The sequence below is a fragment of the Leptonychotes weddellii genome, chromosome 16, assembly GCF_054177405.1.
Source record: "Leptonychotes weddellii isolate Sample4059 chromosome 16, ASM5417740v2, whole genome shotgun sequence".
NCBI lineage: Eukaryota > Metazoa > Chordata > Mammalia > Carnivora > Phocidae > Leptonychotes > Leptonychotes weddellii.
In genome coordinates, this window is record NC_138384.1 from 4,258,088 (window position 1) to 4,279,298 (window position 21,211).

General features: G+C 47.2%; 1 protein-coding gene across 2 annotated transcripts; it reads left to right on the top strand.

Moving 5' to 3' along the window:
* Nucleotides 1-76: 76 nt before the first annotated feature.
* On the top strand, nt 77-20,378 carry HSDL1 (hydroxysteroid dehydrogenase like 1). 2 transcript variants are annotated; one of them, XM_081806314.1, is made up of 6 exons: nt 77-190; nt 7,746-7,799; nt 11,124-11,349; nt 12,006-12,451; nt 12,665-12,892; nt 17,558-20,378. In XM_081806314.1, exons 3-6 carry the CDS (start codon nt 11,130-11,132, stop codon nt 17,654-17,656), a joined length of 993 nt encoding a protein of 330 aa, XP_081662440.1. In that variant the 5' UTR covers nt 77-190; nt 7,746-7,799; nt 11,124-11,129; the 3' UTR covers nt 17,657-20,378. The 2 variants fall into 2 exon arrangements, with proteins under 2 accessions (XP_081662440.1, XP_081662439.1); XM_081806313.1 differs by lacking the exon at nt 77-190 and adding an exon at nt 3,633-4,935 and having other exon boundaries at nt 11,165-11,349.
* The last annotated feature ends 833 nt before the right edge of the window (nt 20,379-21,211 follow it).

Genomic DNA, 21,211 nt, shown 5'->3' on the forward strand with positions numbered 1-21,211 from the left:
GGCACGTCAGGACGCCGGGGGCGGGCCCCGCAACGGCTCCGCCCCCGGCGCGTGCGCGGGTCACGTGGGGCGCGGCTCGCGGCAACTGCGGCGGTGGTGGTGACAGGGGTGGTGGTGGTGGTGGTGGTGACCGGGGCGGCGGCCGCGCGGCTCTGGCGGGACCGGCTCGGAGACTGCGCAGCCTCTGCAGGTACCGCGCACCCCCCCGCCTCCCCGCGCCCGGCCCCGGGTCCCGGCCCCACTTGCTCTCCCTCGGCCCATCCCTCCGGGTGCTCCCCGCCACGCCCCCCGGGACCGTGCCCCTCGGCGCCATCGGCACCCCGGACCCCCCGGAACCCCTTCGTCTCTCCGTTCCCTCGGACCCCGGCCTCGGCACCGCTCCTTCCAGACTCGTCCCCCAGCCCCACGGCGCCCCTTCCCAACTCCATCCCGGCGTTGCACCCCCGGAGGACCCCCTGTTCTGGGTCCGCCCCCTCCCCCAGGACCCGGCAGATATGGGGCCCCACCCACCCGAGCGCGGCCCTTCTGGCCCCAGACTCTAGCCCGGGGGTCCCAGTGAGGCTCCGAGAGTCACCCCTTTGTCCGTGCTCCTTTATTCTCATTTCTAAAGGACTTGGTTGGAGTGGGATTTGTTGTTGTCTTTGTTCTGAATTAGGAGTAATTCGGAATAAGGGAGCTCTTGGAGAGAGGGCACCAGCGGCTCCCGAAGCGCGGTGGTTTGCTGGGGTTTGCTGGGCGCCGTCAGGTGCTGGAATGGAAGGGTTCCGGAGATGGATGAGGCTGTCCCTGGTTCGGAGGAACGTGCCGCCCAGCAGACCCAAGCCCTGGAGCTTGCGCGGCGATGCCAGCAGGATGCCCGCCCGGGGGTCTCACAGTGGGGAGGCTAGCCAGGGCTCTGGACTTTGGGAGACCTTGACCCGAATTCCCGTGGGGTCTTGGCTATGTCACTTTAATCTCTGTCGGCCTCAGTTTCCCCATCTGTAAACGGGATGATTATGACTCTGCCTCCTAACGTTGGTGAGAGAACAGTGAGGGGTCAGGGATAAAGCCCTTAGCGGTGTCTTTGGCTTAAAGCCAGCTCTGGGATCTAACCCTGACCCATGCAGATAGCCCCTAGCTAACGTTGAACACGGAGTTCCAGCAGCTAATAGCTAAGGTTTATTGAGCACTGAAATTTGGGCACTGTTCTCAGTGCTTTATGACTTCGTTTAATTCTTACGAAATCTTAGGCTGGAACTATTACCTCCGTGTTTAGGTAACATAAGATAATGTAAGGAAAATGCAGAGGCGAAGTAACTTCACTTTCACCCAGCACAGATCTTGGGGTGGGGGTGGGGCGCAGAGCCTTGATCTGACTCCAGGAGGTCTATTTTCAGAATCTGTGGTTTAGTCACTACAGTAATGAATATTCCAGGGGTGTAGAGTTCAACAAATCAGTATTTTTTTTTAGTAGATTTTAAAAATTGACATAAAATTCATATAATGTAAAATTCATCCTCTTAGCCATTTAAAAGTGTGCTCTTCATAGCAGCCTCTTCACTGTGTGCAGCTACCACCACTATTTAACCATCATCCCAGGAAAAAATCCTTCCCCATTAGCAGTCATTCCCCATTCCCGCTGCGCCTGTGCTCTGGAAACCCTAATCTCCTTTCTGTCTCTGGATTTGCCTTATCTGGACAGTTCATATAAATTGGATCATATGGTGTTTGGCTTCTTTCGCTGAGCATAGTGTTTTCAGGGTTTGTCTGTGTAGCAGCATGCATCCTACTTCATTCTTTTTATTGCTGACTGATATTCTGGGATGTGGATAGATCGCGTTTTGTTTATCTGTTTGTCTGTTGATAGACATTTGGGTTGTCCCCATGTTTTAGCTATTGTGAATAGTGCTGCTGGGAATGTGGTTCTACAAGTTTCTGTGTAAGTTGTCTTGGGTTGATACCTAGGAGTTGATGCCATTGTTATTTTAATTCCAAATGGAGAAACCCAGGCCTATTGGATCTTGGATGAGAACTCCCATTTCTGCCCTTCCTCTGAGCTCCCCATGAATTCAGGTTAGCGGTATCCCAAAAATTGGCAAGGGAAGGAAAGAAATTCCAAAATGTCATGATACACCAATAATAACTTTGTCAAAGTGCTGACACAAAATTTGAGAAGCTTCTTACATTTTTTTCTCCTCAAGAGTGAAATTTGAGCTTTGAACACAAACCAGTATTTGCTTCTATTTATTACACAGATTTTTATACACAACCTTACACCAGCTGCTGAGGAGGAATATTAAAGATGGGTGCGATCCTAGCCTCACACCGTCACAGAGCCACAGGAGGGTTAAAGACTTAAATCTGAAACACAAAATTGTGAAAAGTTTGAGAAAATCATATTGGAAAATACCTTTATGTCCTGGGGCTAAGAGGGGATTTCTGAAGTGAAACGTAACAAAGCACAAAGCATACAGGAAAAAGATTAATCCATTTGACTGCATTACAATCAAGATGTTCAGTTCATCAAAAGCACTATAAAGAGAGCAAACATAGAGAACCAGTATCCAGAATATAGAAAGAAAAGAAAGGCAACACAGTAGAAGTAAGAGCAAAAGCTAGGAACAGGCATTTCACAGACGAGGAGCCACACAGACAGCACAGAAGCATCGTAAGGATGCAATCAACCTTATCCATAATCAGGAAATGTAAGTTAGAACCATAGTGAGCCCCCGTTTCAAGGCCACCCTGTGGGCGGAAGGTGAGCCTATGGGTGCCAGCCATTGGGGATGAGCACTGTGAACTCACACTGGCTGATGGTGGGCGTGGGGATCGGCCCAGCGGCTTGGGCAGTGCCTACCTGAATGCACGGATGCCCTGTGGCACAGCAGTCTGACTCAGGTGTGTCCCTGTGCCCGGGTGATGTGAGTGAGTGTGCACAGCACCTCTGTTCATAATTGTAGAGTGAAAGCCAGAAAAAGCCCAACGCAAATGCAAATCAGCGATAGAATGGATGTGTGACTCCGGGTGTGTTTGTATCGTGACCTAGTGTGCAGCAGTGAAAGTATATGACCTGCAGCTCCAGGAGCATGGACGAGTCTCGAAAACATCATTGACTGAAAGAAACAAGTCACCAAAAATACACATGCTGTGATTCCTTTAGAGGAAGTTCAAAACCAGACAAAACTGAGCACTTTCTTTCAGAATCCCTGCTGGGGTAATCATACAACTGTTTTTTTTAAAAAAAGGACAAGGGAACGGTGATGTCAGAATTGAGGAGGGTGGTAACCCCCAGGGTGGCGGAAGGTGATAATATGATCAGGGAAGAAGCTATGAGGCTTCTAAGTGGGGTGGCCGCGTGGGTGTTTGGTTATTCTTAACTACGCGTAATAGGTTTTACAACTTTTGTGCATATTTTTCAGTTTTTTCAAGTGACAGCAAAATTAGTTGTGGATACATCTGCCCTCGAGAGGCCTGTGCTCTAGTTGGGGAACCAAGAGACAAGGGAAACAGCTGAACGGAATACACAGTGGTGCGGGAAGGGCCGTGTGGGTAAGACAGACAGGAACTCGGGGGGCTCGGTGCAGTGGCCGATGAAGGAGAGGGAAGAGGCGCAGGGCTCCCCTTCATCCCAGGCCTTGTGTGTCGCTGGCACTTATCAGTGAGCACTGGCATTGAATGGGGGGTTGAGCTGGTCTTGGGAGGACAGACAGGATTTCAGTGCCGACAGCAAGACCGATGCAGACTCTGTGTGAAAGAAGAGCTCTCTCTATGAAAAAACCCTAACGAAAATAAAGTCCACAGCCCTGGAGCCTTATTGAAAAGCTGGACAGTGCCAGTTGTGGATGAGGATGGGGAGGACCCCCTCAGGCCTGCCCCACTCGGGGGAAGATCATAGGAATCTCTGAGGCTGTTTCTGGCTCCTTCGAACACTAGAAGCTTTTGGATTAAGGGATGTGCAGGATTTGCAGCTTGTTTCTGTACTGTCTTAAAAACGAGGCTGACCGTCTCTTTCTGTCCTTCCATCCATTGATCCATCTTAATTTCCTATTGTTGCTGTACAAATTACCACAAACTTAGTGGTTTAAAACAGTGCAAATTTATTCTCTCACAGTTCTGGAGGTCAGACGTCTGAGATCAGCCTCAGTGCGCTAAAGTCAGGGTGTCAGCAAGCCTGTGTCACTCCTGGAGGCTCCGGGGAGAATATCTTTCCTGCCTTTGCCAGATGCTAGAGGTGCCTGCATTCTAGAGGGTAACCCCTCTCCCCATCCTCAAATCCCATGGCCTCCCGTCTTTTAATCCTGCCCGCTGCCTCCTTGACCTCCACTCCTTGATCACGTCTCCTCCGCCTCTGACCTGCCTCCTTCCTCCAAGGACACGTGTGATCACAGGGGCCCACCCGGATCATCCAGGATCATCTCCTGGTTTCAAGGTCCTTAGCTTAATCACATATGCAAAGTCCTCTTTGCCACGTAAGGTGGGGCATTCATGAGGTGGACCTGTGAGGATCAGGACGGGGCCATCTCCCAGGGCCATTGTTCAGCCCACCAGGCTTGCTGCCTTTGTTTGGTGGTGCTTTAACTGTCTTCCCATCATGCTTGCTTCGTTTTCCTTGAAAACGTTGTGGCCAGTCTGTCTGATGTCCTTTTACCCTCAGGCCTCATGCGTTTAGATAACTTGGTGATGTCAGTGTTTGAGCCAAGACTTCTCCCCCAGAACTCTTGATTCATGAAGGTTTTGCATGAGGTTTGCCTGCCCTCATCCCTGCTAGGTTGAGCCCGCTAAACTCTGGGTCAGGAGAATGTTACGGGTCACAGCGGTGCTTTGTTCTGTTTATTTATTTTATTATCTCTACACCCAACGTGGGGCTCGAACTCACGACGCACGACGCCGAGATCAAGAGTCGCACATTCTACAGACTGAGCCAGGAGGGCACCCCCATAGCCGTGCTTTGAAGAGGTGACTTTTCTCCTTGCAGTTTTGACCATAATTTTCCCGTGACACTTTTAGACTTCCAATATTACCTTTAGGGTTTGTTTGTTGTTTCCCACAGGATTTGTTTTAGGACTCTTTGGGAGCAGTTTTAGGTTTACCGTAAAATTGAGACAAAGGTACAGAGATGGCCCGTATACCCCCAGCTCCCACGCACACGGAGCATCCCCCCACTGTCAGCGTCACTCACCAGAATGGTACCTTTTTTTTTTTTTTTTTAAATCAAGGACGAACCTATATGGACCCATCGTCATCACCCAAAGTTTGTAGTTTACCTAGGATGTGTTCAGTGCATTAGCCCTGATGAATATTGCCCTGTAGAAGTAGAAAGTGCCTAGCAGACCATAGGGAATTGCTCTCTTCCTATTTTGGGGACAGCTCTGACTCTTTCCCTCCACCTGTTTTTCTCCTATTTTGGTGAAAAATGATGATTGAGTTTTCTGTAGAGGCAAGAAAACAAAGCTTTAGAATAACTTTTACAAGCAGATTGGATAGGGGCCAGAAGTTTACTGTGTTTCAGTGTTGCTTTATAAAGGATTTCTCTAAGTTTTAGGCTAATACCTATCTGCAGAAAAATGAACTAGTCAAACCCTCATAGCAAGTTAAATGCAACTAGGTATCTTGGTAGGCTTCTGGACTTAAATGTGTAATAAACTCCTTTGAACTTGGTTTCCATGAGACTTCCTAGATCCTAATGGCTTTGGGGGGAAGTCTTGATCTGTTCTTTCATTAGGAAGACATTATTTTCCATCATGTACTCAAGGGTGGGGAGAGGACTGAGAGGATGTCAGGAATGTCTAATGTCCTGTTATTTTCCATTTACGGTTGGTCCATCAGGGTATGAACGAAAGTAGGAAAACGTCTGGTGTGTCTGAGAAGCAGCGTGGAGTCATCACAAAGCCATGCGCTCTCCGTTCAGCCTTGCCTTGTCCCCATCTGGAAGGACGAGGGTCCCGGACCCCTCTCTCCCTGCACAGCCGGCCCCCGCCGCTGCCAGCCGCCTTTTACAACAAACCCGATCGGCTCCCTCCTTCGGCAGAAGGGACTTAGAGAGTCAGTCCGCACGCTTCTGTTTGTCATAAAGACTTTTTACAGTCTGGCCTTCCCTTCCAGCCCCCTATCCACCCCTGGGTGCAGTTCCTGTGCTATGAGCCGGTTGAGTTTGTCAGCATTTCCTGGCAGGCCGAACCTTTTGCAGTGAGGTGCCCTTGCTTCCTCCCTGCCCAGGAGGGCCTTATGCCCTGCAGCAGTACCCTCGCCACTTTGCACGGAGTTGCTCTATTTATCTTGGTGAATTCCGTGCACACAGCGACGCAGGGACTCCTGGCTTACTGGGGAAGGGTCCTCAGTGTCTGACACTTAGCTGTTTGTTGCTGTTTTAGTAGTTTGGTTTTCCAGGTGGACTTGCCTACGCAGTGACCATGCGTGTTTAGACTTCTTGGCGGTATTGTTTATTGTTCCTAAATAAGTTGGTGTGGGAATGTCTCAGTCTTCTGTGAGTTTGGTGGCTGTCAGTCAGGTCTCCATCTTGAGCTGTGTCTGGGGAATGATGAGATGGCATGCTGTCTGTCGCTGAAGGCTGTAGACCAGGCCTAGAACACTGTCAGCCCTCTGATTCTCTGTGATTGAAAACAAATGTAGCCATGACAGTATATGTTTAAGGTGCTTGCCTGTGGTGGAACTGTGATGTTAAATGTCGCCCTGGTTCCCTGTGACAGGACGGTGGAGGGGAGTGTGATGAGCAGAGCCAGGAAGCCAGGCCATGCCAGGTCCAAGGCCCTTGAAACCGCTGTTCTCAGAGCATCTCTGAAGTTGGTGCATCTTTCTGATGCACCTGAGCCGGAGGTTGCTGGTGGGTTTTACATATGCGGTTTTTCTGTCTGTAGAGGATCGGGAGAGGTTGGTGGTCCCCTTGCGAGCTGGTGAACAAGAAAGTGCAGGATGAGAGCTGACCTAGAGACCGGGTAGTGCTGAGCTCCTGCTTTGGGCCAAGGCCCGTGGAAGGGGCTAGAAGAACAGAGGAATAAGATTTGGCCTCAGCCGTGGAGCAACTCAGCCTGCAGGGGGTCTTCTAAAACCGAGTCTAGGGTGGAAAGAAGGGGAAAGGTGTGCCAGAGGTTCTTTTCCTTTGCGCATTCTGAAAGTGCTGGCCCCACTCACGGGCTGGAAGGGGCTGCTCCGAATACCGCAGGACACTTCTTCCCGCCACCTCTGCCAGCTGATTAGGCAAGTGCTGGATGCCGGGGCTCAGCGGCCGGCAGAATCTGCCAGGAATGTGGGATCGAGGTGCCAGGCCGCAGTAGTGGGGAAGCTCAGGGGCTCTGCAGGTGGAGCGTCAGAAGGCGGCTTGCAGGGAGAGGGCTGAGGCCCGCGGCGAGCCCAGGCAGGCATCGGGGAGTGAGAGTGGCCCAGCCTGCTCCCTTCCCTGCCCGCCTGCTCCGGGGCTTTGTGTCCTGAGCTCCCAGTGTCTGTGCAGAGCACCACCTCTCTCCCAGCTATTGTAACTGGTTTTGTTCCATTTAATGAAATGTTCCTTAAGAAAGAAGGCCCCGGGAAAAGCGGGCACATTGCAGGTGGGTCTTTCTGCAGACGCTGTTGGTGCCTTCCTTTTTCTGAGATGAGGAAATGCTCTGCCGTCTGCACAGGGAATTCATGGTGTAAGAATTTGTGTTTCCTTAATTTTGAAGAACTTTGGTCTTACGTTTATATAAAGTTTTCCCAGCTGAGCTGTGAGGGCAAAAGAAAGGAGTTTGTTTCATGCTGTTTTTTGTTTGCAGGTTGGCCTTAAGACAGCAGCATTTTCCTGAAGACCCAGAACCGGCTGAGAGAAGGTGAGAGAAAAGCAAGGTAGTTAAGGACCACAGCAGAAAAATCGGGAATCTCCTCTGTAGTCAGGCCCCTTTCGATAGTTTTTCCTTCACCAATGTTCAAATTCTTGGAAAAAGTGGTGTTTGAGGGGAGAAGAAGTTCCCTTTACACAGCTTCGCATTAGTCTGAGACCATTTCATGAGCCATATCTGAGCTACTCCTTTTTAGCTAGAACCTTGTTGCAGACCCTGGGTGCAGTTAATTTTCCCACAAGTATTGCTTTGGTGACAACCCAGTAGATCTTGATACATAGGATATAAATTTTCATAGAAAACCGTGTTTCAGTATCTCAGATCTACACCCACCTGTTATTATTTTTTTAAGATTTATTTATTTACTTACTTATTTGAGAGATAAAGAAACAGAGAGAGAGAGAGAGCTGGAGCAGGGGGGAGAAGCAGGCTCCCCGCTGAGCAGGGAGCCCGATGATGCAGGGCTTGATCCCAGGACCCTGGGATCATGGCCTGAGCTGAAGGCAGACGCTTAACGACTGAGCCACCCAGGCGCCCCTCATGGAGCTTTCTTTCTTTTTTTTTAAGATTTTATTTATTTATTCATAAGGGAGAGAGAGAGAGGCAGAGGGAGAAGCAGGTTCCCCGCTGAGCAGGGAGCCCGATACGGAACTCGATCCCAGGACCCTGGGATCATGGCCTGAGCTGAAGGCAGATGCTTAACCGACTGAGCCACCCGGGCACCCCCACCCACCTGTTATTAGGAGAATAGATTTAATATTCCAAGAATCCAGATTTTTTTGCTGTAGTTTTGTTATTCCTGCTTTTATTACATTGTGTTGGAAAAGTACTAGTACCTACAAATACTATTGTTTTGCATTTACTTTCCTTGTGGCTTCGTATTAGATTAGTTATGACAGAAGGCACATATATGCTTTTAAGAAATTATTTCAGGAACTCCCCAAAGTGAAGGTTTAACATGGGATTTCGTTTTTATGTTCTTTCCTATGAGAAATTACTCTTTATTGCTTTGTTTGGGAGTCTTGCCGTTATGATTATTGAGGGCCGCAGCCATGGCAAACACGGTGGTGACATGCCAGATCAGGGGCTTGCGCAGTCCACCAGCTACCTCCGCAGGGACCTGGCTGTGTCCTGAGCTGCAGAACAAGGGCCCTTGAGAAGGGTGACGCGACACTCCCTCGTCTCTAGCATCTAGAAGCTTGGAGGGGCATTCCTGCACTGCAGGGAGAGAATGGACATATTTGAGACAGATGATCCTCACTGTGAATGTGTTTCCAAGGATCTGGGAGCAACCCTCAGAGTGTTGTTGCCTTCTGAATGGCAGATTGACCAGGACTAGAAGGGCCTCTTCAGTCCAGACTTCGTTGATCTTGACACTTCAGATTTCAGAAAATCTCAGCTAGTGTGGTCCTTGAAGAAAAAGTACCCCAAAGGAGCATTTCATTGTTCTTATATTATTAAGGATTTGGCTTGTGCAGTTAATACAGTTTACGGTTTTCTTTTCACGATCAGTTTTGGCATTCTTGTTGTGGGAGGTGCGTCTCTATGAACAGAACCCCAGGATATGGCACTTGCCAATAGGATATGATATGGCCCAACTTCAGTTGTTTTCTCTGCCCTTTGGGGAAAACATTTCTTTAATGTAATGCCACGTCCACACAATTAGTAATATGGTAGCCGTGTACAGCGTCCTGCCTGAGCAACTGTGTCCTTGTTGTGGGGCATTTGGGAATCCTGCGGCCTGCTCCTCTCTGCAGTTTTCTGTCCTATTTCCTTGTATCCTTTGTTGGTTTGTAATTTGGATTACATGTTCATATATGTATCAGTATATATATATATATATTCACATACCTATCTCTCTCTATATTCAATAGGTTTTCCATTATTTTATGCCTTTTATCACAGGATGCTGCCAGTCTTAGAATGTGTTCCATTTCAGTGGCTAATTGGTTTTTCTCCTGCTTTGCTCGTTTTCACTCTGCAGAACTTGATTGGGCTCAGATTACACTGCAGTGGAGCATTCACTCATTCTTCCTTAAGCTTATGCCTATTTTTGCTACTATCGTTGGGAATTCTCTTGGTTTCACGAATTTTTTTTTTTTTTTTTCTATTTTAACAGGACTTCGAAAGAGAGGCCATTCCCAGAAGTGTTATATATATGTTTTGGAGTAAAGTCATCTTTTCTTTTATGTAATAAATTCTATATCCTTGTGTTTGTGCACATCAGAGCTTGCCGTAATTTAACTGCAGGCTCTTGTGATCCCTTCCATATCTTGTCCCTCGCAGACAGCACACAGTTGGACCCGGCCTCCGCGGTTCCCAGGCCTCGTCTAGGACCAAGTTCATCAGCCTTGGTGGCGCCTGGCCTTTGCCTCTGCAGGGTCGTCTCGCACCACAGAGGCCCACAAAGCAGTTCATATGGCATTTAAAGTAGTTTTGTTAAGTGTCCTTCTGTTTTCCTAGGTGCAATTGTTTAACTCATCTTTGAATCCTTAGCATCTGTCACGGTCCATGGAACGTAGTAGGTGCTTTGGAAATGCTTGCCGTGTGGATACTTATAGGAGTCGTACTGGACTCTTCCCTTAGATGTAAGGCGCAGGGCAGAGTTAGGGGTGCCCACGACGGCAGTAAGACGGAGGAGTGCTTGCTTTCTTGTTTAAGAAAACCAGTTCCTTAAAAAAAAAAAAAAAAAAGAAAACCAGTTCCTTAAGCTTGGGGATTATCCCTTTGTAAATAAGCGTTTATGCATATTATGTATACATAATACAATTTATGGGAAAGCTTTTTACAGCTTAGTTTTGTCTCAAATGGATTGTAAGCTCTTTTTGGCCAAGGTGGTATCTTAAGACCGCCGCTGTTCCTTCTACTTTGTCTCTGTGTGGGTGGTAGGCCCTCTGTGCTGGCTGATGATGAAGAAAGCAGAGAAGTAAACACACCTCTCAGCTGTTACATGAATTAAAAGTCTGTGTCTGTCACTGTGCTGGGCGAGGAGCTTTTTTAGGGCACAGAGCATATTGTGTTTATCTCTGTATCCACAACATGCAGCACAGTGCCTGAATTTCAGTAGGAATTTGATAGCTCGTGGTAGTTACATTGACTAATCTCCTTGGAAGAAAAGGACTTCATAAGCTGCAGATGTTAACGAGATTATACATTGAGTGGATCCATGGGTTACATGCATTTGAAGCGTTACTGTTATTTGAGTGCATAATTGATAAGCTCTGACATCCTTAGATGTCTTTCTTCATTCCCACTCTGCATGTTCCTTTAACGTAATTAAGCAAAGAACACCTCTCTCTTTCCCCTTCCCTGCAGGCTGCCATGGCTGCCGTTGACAGCTTCTACCTCTTGTATAGGGAGATCGCCAGGTCATGCAATTGCTACATGGAAGCTCTGGCCTTGGTCGGAGCCTGGTACACAGCCAGGAAGAGCATCACTGTCATCTGTGACTTCTACAGCCTGGTCAGACTGCATTTCATCCCGCGCCTGGTGAGAAGAGCAGATCTGATCAAGCAGTATGGAAGATGGGCAGTCGTGAGTGGTAAGAGAGGAGATTTCAGTCCTTGCCTGATTTCAAAACAGTATTATCTCTTCTGTGTAAGCTGTGTTTTCAGTGGGGTGCCTTATTCGAGGAGCCATTGAATTCACTGTGATGTGTTCACGGGAACACAGTTCTGTTGTGATTCTGTCCATGTTTTCTTGGTGCCCTCCTCTTGGAACAACTTTTGCCCTTCTTATTCTGTCCTCCTGTTCCCGGTCCTGCCTCAGCCCACCTTCCCACCTCTTGTTTTTCCTTTCGTTCCCTTTTGAGATTGTCCTTAGAAATTGTCACCACTGTCAGTTCCCTTCTTTTAAATTCATTTTGATTTATCATTGTTTCCCAGGAAAGTACCTCCCTGGCACTCGTTCAAGCCAGATATAAGTTTGAAAACCATTTCCTGCCGTATCTCACTACCAGCTCGGTGAACGTGAGACTGCCCTTCCTCTACTTGTCAGGGGGTCTGGAAGAGTGTTTGACTAAGGTGTCGTTCATCTTTGGATTCGACATTGTACTCGACATAGTGATCAGTATGAGAACTGGGTTTATTTCTAGTGTGAACCCTTCTCAGCTTAAACCCAGAAATGGGGTATTTAAGGTTCGCTCTGAAGGTCACACCGTGAAACGAGCGTGCTCACATTCCCTGGCCTGTATTGTAGGTGCGACCGATGGGATCGGCAGAGCGTACGCAGAAGAGCTAGCAAGCCGTGGTCTCAGTATCATCCTGATTAGCCGCAATCAAGACAAGCTGCAGATGGTCGCTAAAGACATAGCTAACACCTACAAAGTGGAAACCGAAGTTATAGTTGCGGACTTCAGCCACGGCCGCGAGATCTACGACCCGATTCGAGAAGCCTTGAAGGACAAAGACATTGGCATCTTGGTGAATCACGTAGGCGTGTTTTATCCCTACCCCCAGTATTTTACTCAGGTCTCCGAGGACAAACTCTGGGACATCATAAACGTAAACATTGCTGCGGCTAGTTTGATGGTCCATATAGTGTTACCAGGGATGCTGGAGAGAAAGAAGGGTGCCATTGTAACCATCTCATCCGGCTCCTGCTGCAAACCCACTCCCCAGCTGGCTGCGTATTCTGCTTCTAAGGTAATGTGTTCCTGATTCGGACAGCAAAGTCATAAAGCAGGAGGACATTTATTATGTGGTTTGGTCCAGTTTGTTGAGCTCTTTGTCCCCAGCTCGTGTTAACTTACGCTGTACTTTCTCCCGAAATGGTCATAAGCCTGTTTTCTTCTGAATTTTCTTCCAAGTACCCCCCCCCCCGCCCGTTAAGTCTTTACCCTTGTTCTGTTTTAACAGGCTTATTTAGACCACTTCAGCAGAGCACTGCAGTATGAATATGCTTCTAAAGGAATCTTTGTACAGAGTCTCATCCCATTCTACGTGGCCACCAACGTGACCACACCTGGCAGCTTTCTGCACAAGTGTCCGTGGTTGGTGCCTTCACCGAAAGTGTATGCACATCATGCTGTTTCTACCCTTGGCATTTCAAAAAGGACCACAGGATACTGGTCCCATTCTATCCAGGTAACAGTATGCGCTCAACTCTTGTAATTAGGTTAATGCATCCTAAACCTTTCTAAATGATACATGGCCATCCGATTGAAACCTACCGCTGAAACGTGAGAATTGCACATTCTGATTCTTAAACCTGACGCTCGTAGTCGTTCTGGTTAAGTCCCTAAATTCTCTTCTGTGCAATTCTTACTGATAGTTTAATCTGTGTGGCACCTAAGAGATGAAGTATGCTGCTTTACTACAGGAAATGGCGGGAGTGTAAAATACTCGGTATTCATGGGGACTCTTTGCATAAAGATTATTAAATTTGCCATCACCACATAAATAGATAAGAAAATCAACATTAGTTCTTACTTTTATTGAAAGATTTGGCTAAAAGTTTCTTTAGTCAGAAGGAGCTTTATTTATTCAATCCTCTGTCAATTTTTAACCCGTAAGGAGTTTCCTGGAGGAAGTTTGATGTGTCAAACACACCTTATAAAGCAATATCTGTGCTTATCCCGGTCAGTCTTCCACGTTAGGGCCTGAGTAAGAGTGATAGCCTGTGTTGGCTGTAGGGTCTTGGAAGTGCTCAATGCCTTGGATGAAGGCAGTTTTGGGAGCCTTTTAGGGAGCTGCAGATTGCAGTGAGTAGGTGAGTGTGGGGAGGGCCATGGCAACCTCCCGCTCCACAAATAAGGCTGTGCGGGCACGGCGGCAGGTGGATTTGGCCGGAGGAAGCCGTTGTGTTTGTTATTCCATTTCCGGCAGCAGAGATGTGGCTGGGAGTAAGTGCTGGTGGGAAGGGGTGTGTGGAGAAGAGCAGCCCGAAGATGCGGGGGGGGGAGGGGGGGCGGGGAGAAGGCATGGTTCCCGGCAGTGGGGGCCGGACCCAGAGTGCAGTGGAGGGGACGAGCAGGGGCTGCTGACTGCTGGCTCCTGTGAGTGGGGGCTTGCGGAGTGGGGAGGTTTGAAGTGACAGTGTCGGGGGCGGAGAGCTGGGCACTGCTCCTGTGTGAGGGACCCTGTGGGAGCCCCTGCCGGGATGGCCTCTATAGTGATTTCACAGCCTTTTACTGGTCATTGCTAAGTCTGCATAAACAGTTCTTTTTGATGAGTGTGCACAGAGGTTAGGGCGGAGGTGTTCTCGCTCCTCGGCTGGCCCAGCCCTTACGGATGTCTGCAGGACACCATTTCTGCACAGGAGCTGTTTGGGAACTGGCCTCTGTTGCCTTCTTGGCATTCATGTAATCAGATGATGGTGTCTTCTTTGTGTTGTGCTAGTTGTCTTAACGATTTGCAAGCAGAAAATAGAAAAAAATGATTTGAACTTAAAACAGCTATAAAGGAGTCAAATGTCTTGGCTTTGTTAACTAGTTATCAGTGTTGATTTGGGAGCCTTTCTTCTCGTTTTCAGAAGTGCACGAGGCAGGGTTGTCAGCTTCGGAACACAGAGTAAGGTGGAAAAGCTTGTAGCCTTCTGTTTGGGTTACTTGAGGTGAAGGCCAGAAGCACGTGGGTATGTATTAGGTTGAAAAAGCCATTAACTTGACAACTTGACCAGTAAGTGTCTTGCTTATTACTCTGGGGGCTGTGTTCCTGGTGTAGGAAGATAGAAAAAGCCACAGGGACTGGCAAGCGGGGGCATCTGAGCTCTCTGGATGGGCCTACGGTCTGCTCTCAATTTCTACCCACTTTTGGCATATTTGTTTCCACGTAGTGTGTGTGTGTTGCTATTGGAAAAAGAAGATGTGGCATTTAGAGGAGAGGGGAGCTGGTTGGCTTTGAGAAGGCTCTGGGGCTGCATATTGAGATGTGGGTGAGGGTCCAGGGGAGGCAGGCCAGCAGCCGTTTCAGAGGTCAGGGCCCCCCTGCCTAGCCTGAGTTCCCACGCCCGCTGCCAGCCAGGAAGGGAACTGGGAACCACACACCTTCACTGCAGCTTTGTTTCTACCTTTGGAATAACTCTGGCTCGAGGATCCAGCCCAAGTTCTTTGGGATCTTTTCCTTCCTTTCCATCCCCATTTCTTACCTAGGTCCTAACCATTCCAGTCTCTGGGAAATAATGGCGTCGGCATTTTCCTTGCCAATGCAGATTTCCAGCCAGCTGTACATGTGCATTTGCCATTGACTTCCTCCTCTGGCTCTGGCTCCCCACAGGGGCTGTCAGTTACCGTTGGCTTTTGTCGCAGGGGAGGACAGCTCCTTTCCTAGGCCTAGACAGGTGGGTCAGGTCTCTGAACACGCACAGAGCCTTCCAGAGCCAAAGATCCAGTCCTCCCTCCCCTCCCCGCTCTCCTCCTGTAAACACGTAGATGAGTCACCCCTTTAGTTTCTAATCTATCAGGACACAGAGGATGCAGTTCTCTCCTCTTCCATTAGCTCTTTCCATCCTGCTCCCCAGGGTGCTAAGCCCCATTAGGATAAGTCGGAAATGGTGCCCCCGTGAGGGCTCTACACCTACTGTCGTAAGAAACGGCAAGGTGCATCCTGCTGCTGGTCCCCCGTGATAGACAGCGGCCGTATTGAACGGAAATGAAAAACAAACGGGTTTCTAGGCGTTGATCCCGTCTCCATTAAATAAATGCTGAAAAAATGCATAGTAGTCCTCCTCCTATCAGCGGGGATATGTTCCAAGGCGCCCAGTGGACGCCCGAAGCCACAGATAGTGCCGAACCCTATGCAGACCATGTTTTTTCCTGTCTGTGCGTGCATACCTGTGATGACGTTACTTTATAAAGGAGGCACAGTGAGCTGCTAACAACAATGACTAATAATAAGATAGAACAATTTTAACAATATCCTATAATAAAGGTTATGTGAAGGTGGTCTCCCAAAATACCTGTACGGTACGCAGCATTCCTGTTGTGCTGACATGACATGATAAATTGCCTGTGTGAGGAGAGGGAGTGAGGGGACGTCGCGTTAGGCTGCTCTTGACAGGGTGGTAAGTCGGGAGGATCATCTGCTTCTGGACCACGGTTGACCTTGACCATGGGAAACGGAAAGCATGGAAAGCAAAACCAGGACAGTGGGGGCACCACTGTACTTGGAAGAGGGGGTCCAGTTCTGTAGTCTGTCCCAGGTGCCTACGTGTTTGAGCGGATCCCTACTTCCAGGGTCCTCCTAAGGGACCTGAAGCTGACTTCTTTTTTTTTTTTTTTTTAAAGATTTTTTATTTATTTATTTGAGAGAGAGAATGAGATAGAGAGCATGAGAGGGGGGAGGGTCAGAGAGAGAGGCAGACTCCCTGCTGAGCAGGGAGCCCGACGTGGGACTCGATCCCGGGACTCCAGGATCATGACCTGAGCCGAAGGCAGTCGCTTAACCAACTGAGCCACCCAGGCGCCCGAAGCTGCCTTCTTTTATCTCCTTATGTTTGGAATCTTTCGCTTTAAAATAGTAGCTCCAAGGAGGAGTATCCCAGTATTTTATCCACAAAATCCTGGCTCTTTAAAGAGGTCCAGAGAGACCTTAGTTGTGTCCCCAGAAAGTTTCCCATGGCTCCTGGGCAAATATGGGGCTCCTGTCTCTGAGGTGGCGAGGTGGAGCTTCTCTGGGACCTGCAATGGACCGCTGCAGCTGTCCCTGACACTGGGACCCCCTCCTGTTCCGTGCGGCTTCCCTGGGTCTGGGGTGACCTCTGTTACTTTCTGTTCAAGGCTAGAATTTTAGCACTTGCCAGTGGCTTGTTCATCTCCCTTCCTTCCTTTTTTTTAAAAGTAAGCTCTAGGGGCACCTGGGTGGCTCAGTCGTTGAGCATCTGCCTTCGGCTCAGGTCATGATCCCAGGGTCCTGGGATCGAGCCCCGCATCGGGCTCCCTGCTCCGCGGGGAAGCCTGCTTCTCCCTCTCCCACTCACCCTGCTTGTGTTCCCTCTCTCGCTGTGTCTCTCTCTGTCAAATAAATAAATAAATAAAATCTTTAAAAAAAAAAAAAAGTAAGCTCTATGCCCATGATGGGCTTGAACTCACAACCCTGGGATCAAGTGTTGTATGCTCCACCGACTGAGACGGGCCTCCCATTCATCTCCCTTCCTTACAGTAGCACAAGTTCTAATACAGTTAGAACTTGTGCTCAGCTCAGTCTTGGACAAACGCGTCCGCACAGTGCAGGGTTTCTCCCCATCAGCACTGTTGGCGTTTGGTGTTGGATAATCCCTTGTGGGGAGGCTGTCCTGGGCACTGTAGACTGTTCAGCAGCATCCCTGACTTCTACCCACTGGCTGCCGGTAGCAACAGCACCCCAGGTGTGACGACCAGGAAGGTTTCTGGACATTGCCATATATCCCTCTTGTTTCATTTCACCCCAGCCTGCCCCTCACACAGTACTAATCACGGATGCATTTATCCATTTCAGCTGCCCTTTGTTCCTCGAGTGGTTTTGTCGTTCCTAACCAAATGAATGTGTTATTGATACCGGGTTAAGTAAGAATGGGATTGTATTACTGCGTGTGAGTCTGTCCAGCCTCATTAGAGAAGGGGTGGGCAGGCAGTGGTCATGTGTGTTGTATTCCCAGGGAGTCTAGCATAGGTTCTTTTGCAAAAATAGGTGCTTGGGTACAAGAGCACCTAAGGGCTTTTCCTTTTTTTTATATTTACTTTGGTGATGTTTGTTGTATTAAGTCATATACTGACACTTAAGGGTCTGTGCTTTGGGTTCTAACCTTCTAACCTTTTTCTCTTTCATTTTTAGTTTCTTTTTGCACAGTATATGCCTGAATGGCTCTGGGTGTGGGGAGCAAATGTTCTCAATCGTTCTTTACGTAAGGAGGCCTTATCCTGCAAAGCATGAAACTGCATGATGGTTTGGGAAGTTTTGCCACCTCCTGGGAACCTGCAGTATTCTGACGTTTGGAAGGACACATTTAATTTATCTTCTGTATTTTCTTTTATTACTGGTTTTATTACTGGTTGATTTAGCATACTGTTGACTCATCATTTGCAAAGCACACATAATACTTTTAGAAAATGCTGTGGAAAAACCACAAGGGCCGCATCATGTGGATGGCACAGAGCACACAGTGACTGAGGCACAAGAACCTATTGAGGGAACCTAAATTGTAATGCTTCTCTTTTTTTTTCTCGAAGCTGTCTCAAAGCCATGTGATTTATGTTGTTCTAGGAGCTATAGCAATCTGATATTAAAATATAATGACTTGTCAGCTCTCGTAGTTTCCAGTGTTGTTTTTTAAGGGAAATCATTTCGGTACATGAATTACAGTATTGGTTTTCAAATGTTCATCAGGAAAGACTTTGAAAGTGTTATAAGTAAGATCGCTGGTGTAATTAGCAGTAGAAATCCCTGTATATCCTATTGTATAGCTCTGTTTGACTCTGTATGAAAATGCTGCTCTTCAAGCGATATTTCACTAGAGAACCATCTGTGTATATATGTTGTGTACATTCGGGCAACTTTATTTATGGGTAAGTTACTTTAAAAAAGATGTCTTGCTAAGGTGGCTTAACGTGGAAACTTAACGGGGTCTTGAAATCCTAGGTTACTCCTTTTCGCACTAAACAAGCCTACCCAATTTTGTGCTATAGGTTTGCCATGTATAATATCATACATTATGTTGGTGGTTGGTTTTTTTTAATCTGTGGAATTGATTCATTCTTTCTTAGATTTGAACCTATAATGGTTGACCCTCAGTTATCTCTTGATTTATAATTATTGTGGATAAGTAGTGATTTCTCAGCCTATGACCCATTTTATAACTGAAATTTAGCCCTTTAGAGCTTGTTATATCTGGTTTTCATACACTTTTCTATGTAATATTCTCTTATAGTAGCATTAATGGAGTAAACATCAATTACTTATGGAATAGTGGTTAAAATACGGACAAATTATGTGTGTGATATATAGTAATGTGTTAAAATAAGTTAGAAGCTCATTCTTGGTTTGTGTAACAAATTTACGCATTACAGTGAACGCGTTGGTTGGTGTGACGATCATTGTGCGCAACCCCCCATGATAGGGGTTAGCTTTGACACCTACTGTGAAATAAATGTTTTTTGGCTTGGATCTTATAAAGCCAGACATTTTTGGGGACCACTCTCTAGTGCTTCAGCAACTGTAAATCACTATATGAATGTGACAATGTATGCAAGTTAAGAATTTGGAGTTTATTACTGTGACACTGATGCAGAAACTAGTAAATTGGCTGAAATCAGGACTTGTATGGAGTTGTTTTCATCTGAGATGGTATTCCACTAGGAGTTAGGCCTGGCCATGCCTTTATGGCACACCCACAGTTTTGTCAGTGCCTCACTGTTTCCAGATCGGACTTGGACTCGGAAGATCAGTGGTTGAGTTCAGAAGCTCTTCCAGGTATAGACCAGGCCTTCATTACACCAAAGAAGACCTTCAGATATGAAAACTTGCTAGCGGTGTTACACAGCACGGAAGGTGTTGATGGAGTCTGCTTGGAGGCCTTCGTTTTGTCACATTTGGCTATTTTCCCTCACCTAACAATTAACTTATGGTCATTAAGACTAGAGAAAATTTGACTTCCTGCCACATCAACCTGAATTTTATTGACATGTAGTAAGAAGCAGCAACTGTATGTAAAAGCACCATATTTCTATCTCGGGAGTTACGTGGCACAGCAGTGTTTCTATTTATAGGTTACAGACTGAGTCACTGCCAAATGATGAGAAAAAGTAAATCATGTCAGTGATATTTGCAAATTCTCTACTTGGCAGGACCTGTGTAAGTAAGCTGACGGGTGCAAAGCTAGTGAAAGATCAAAACCAAGAATCTTCCTTAGTTTTCCCCTTTGATAAAATACTTTTTCCCAGAGCTCATCTGAGAATCATCATTGGGCCACTGTAGATGGGGTTTCTTACTAAGAATGTGGAAAATTAAGAACCTTTGAAACAACCTGTAAACTGAAAATTTAACAATAAAAACTGCTTCTGCTTCCTGTGGGAGAGGTTTTGCTCCATGTATTTGTATTTGGAATGAGAGAGAGAGCTTTTTCCCCATAGAAACAGTTACTTTAAAATTAATTTAATCTATGAACACTTATGGTACTAATTCCTTAAAAGCTGGTAATTCAGCAAGAAAATTGTGCATAACCATGTGTCTATTAAGTCTTTTGAAATAGACTAAGTAGATTTCTTGATCTCATTCTCCTGATAGGTTGAGTAAACAGTTGAAGGTAGATTTTGATCGACTTTGGCAACGTGGAGATCACTGCTGGTTTTGCCATGAGCCATTTTTGTCGCATGGTGGGGATGAAGGGTAGATTGTAGTGGGTTCAAAAGAGTAGAAAGAAAAAGGGAGACAGCAAGGAGAGAGCGCTTTTGAGGAGTCTCGCTCTGTTTTAATGTCTGTTACTCAAAATCGTACCACATTTGGGAACCAGGGGGTTTAGGTGGTGTCGTCTCAGTCTTGACATCGTGTGCCCTCCTAAACCAAGTCCAGTCTGTTTGTGTGTCTGTCTCACTGCTGGCTCGGCTGTTACTCTTTAAAATAGTATTCAGTTTGAATAAAGATATACCTTCCCGTGGAATTTGCAGATTCCTTATTATACACATAAAGCATGAAGTTATTCTAGAACCTGGAGTGGTGGAAAACCGACAGACCAGGATCCTGTGGCTCTCATCCTTTCTTGGTAGATTTCCAAAACACCTCTCTCATACTCCCCCCTTCAGCTTATAGGGTTCTTGGAACCGGCAGCAGTGCTGGGTTCCCTACTTTGGGGCTTTGCTATCACACGACAAGGATTTTTGCAGCTCACTAGCCTACCTCAGTTACTGACAGTTGGGTTGTGTATTCAATGGCACAGTGACCTCAAGGCCTGTTAAAAGAACCGTGGCCTAGACCAGTTCACCCCACATTAGAACACCACAGTGGAGCTTAAGCTCAAGTGTGTTATATGGTGGCAGCAGGCACTGCTTCACTTAGAGGACTTGTGAATGCGAAAGAGTCAAGAATTCTCTGGAAGTTCCTAACATGGATGCGATCTCAGAATGGGGAGAACTTAATCAGGTGTAGGTGTAGGTGGGTCTAGATACTAAGCACCATTGTTTATGGAACATGGTGTTTCATTGAACCCTCATCCTGTGAGATACAAATACGTCTTTCGGGTAAGGAAGGTGAGGTACACTGAGCCGGGGCACAACTTGCCCAAGATCACAAATCTAGTGGGTGATGGTGTATTAACTTAGTATACTAGACCAGTTTGGTTAAAGAATGATGAAGGGAATACGAAGTGCTGTGCTTTCGTGTCCTGTTGGTGCCCTTCAGCACTATCGTGCTGCTGTGGAAAGTCAAACAAGATAGAAACAGTTTTATCTGACTGTATAGCACATCCCTTTTCAAAAGCACTACCAAGAACATGTT

What these genes read in the sequence shown, in the direction of transcription:
- HSDL1 (XM_081806313.1), top strand. Translation starts at nt 4,778, where the DNA reads ATGTTACGGGTCACAGCGGTGCTTTGTTCTGTTTATTTATTTTATTAT. An exon ending in CTGCGTATTCTGCTTCTAAG is followed by an intron (nt 12,452 to 12,664) that starts GTAATGTGTTCC and finishes CTGTTTTAACAG; the next exon opens with GCTTATTTAGACCACTTCAG. An exon ending in ACTGGTCCCATTCTATCCAG is followed by an intron (nt 12,893 to 17,557) that starts GTAACAGTATGC and finishes TTTCATTTTTAG; the next exon opens with TTTCTTTTTGCACAGTATAT.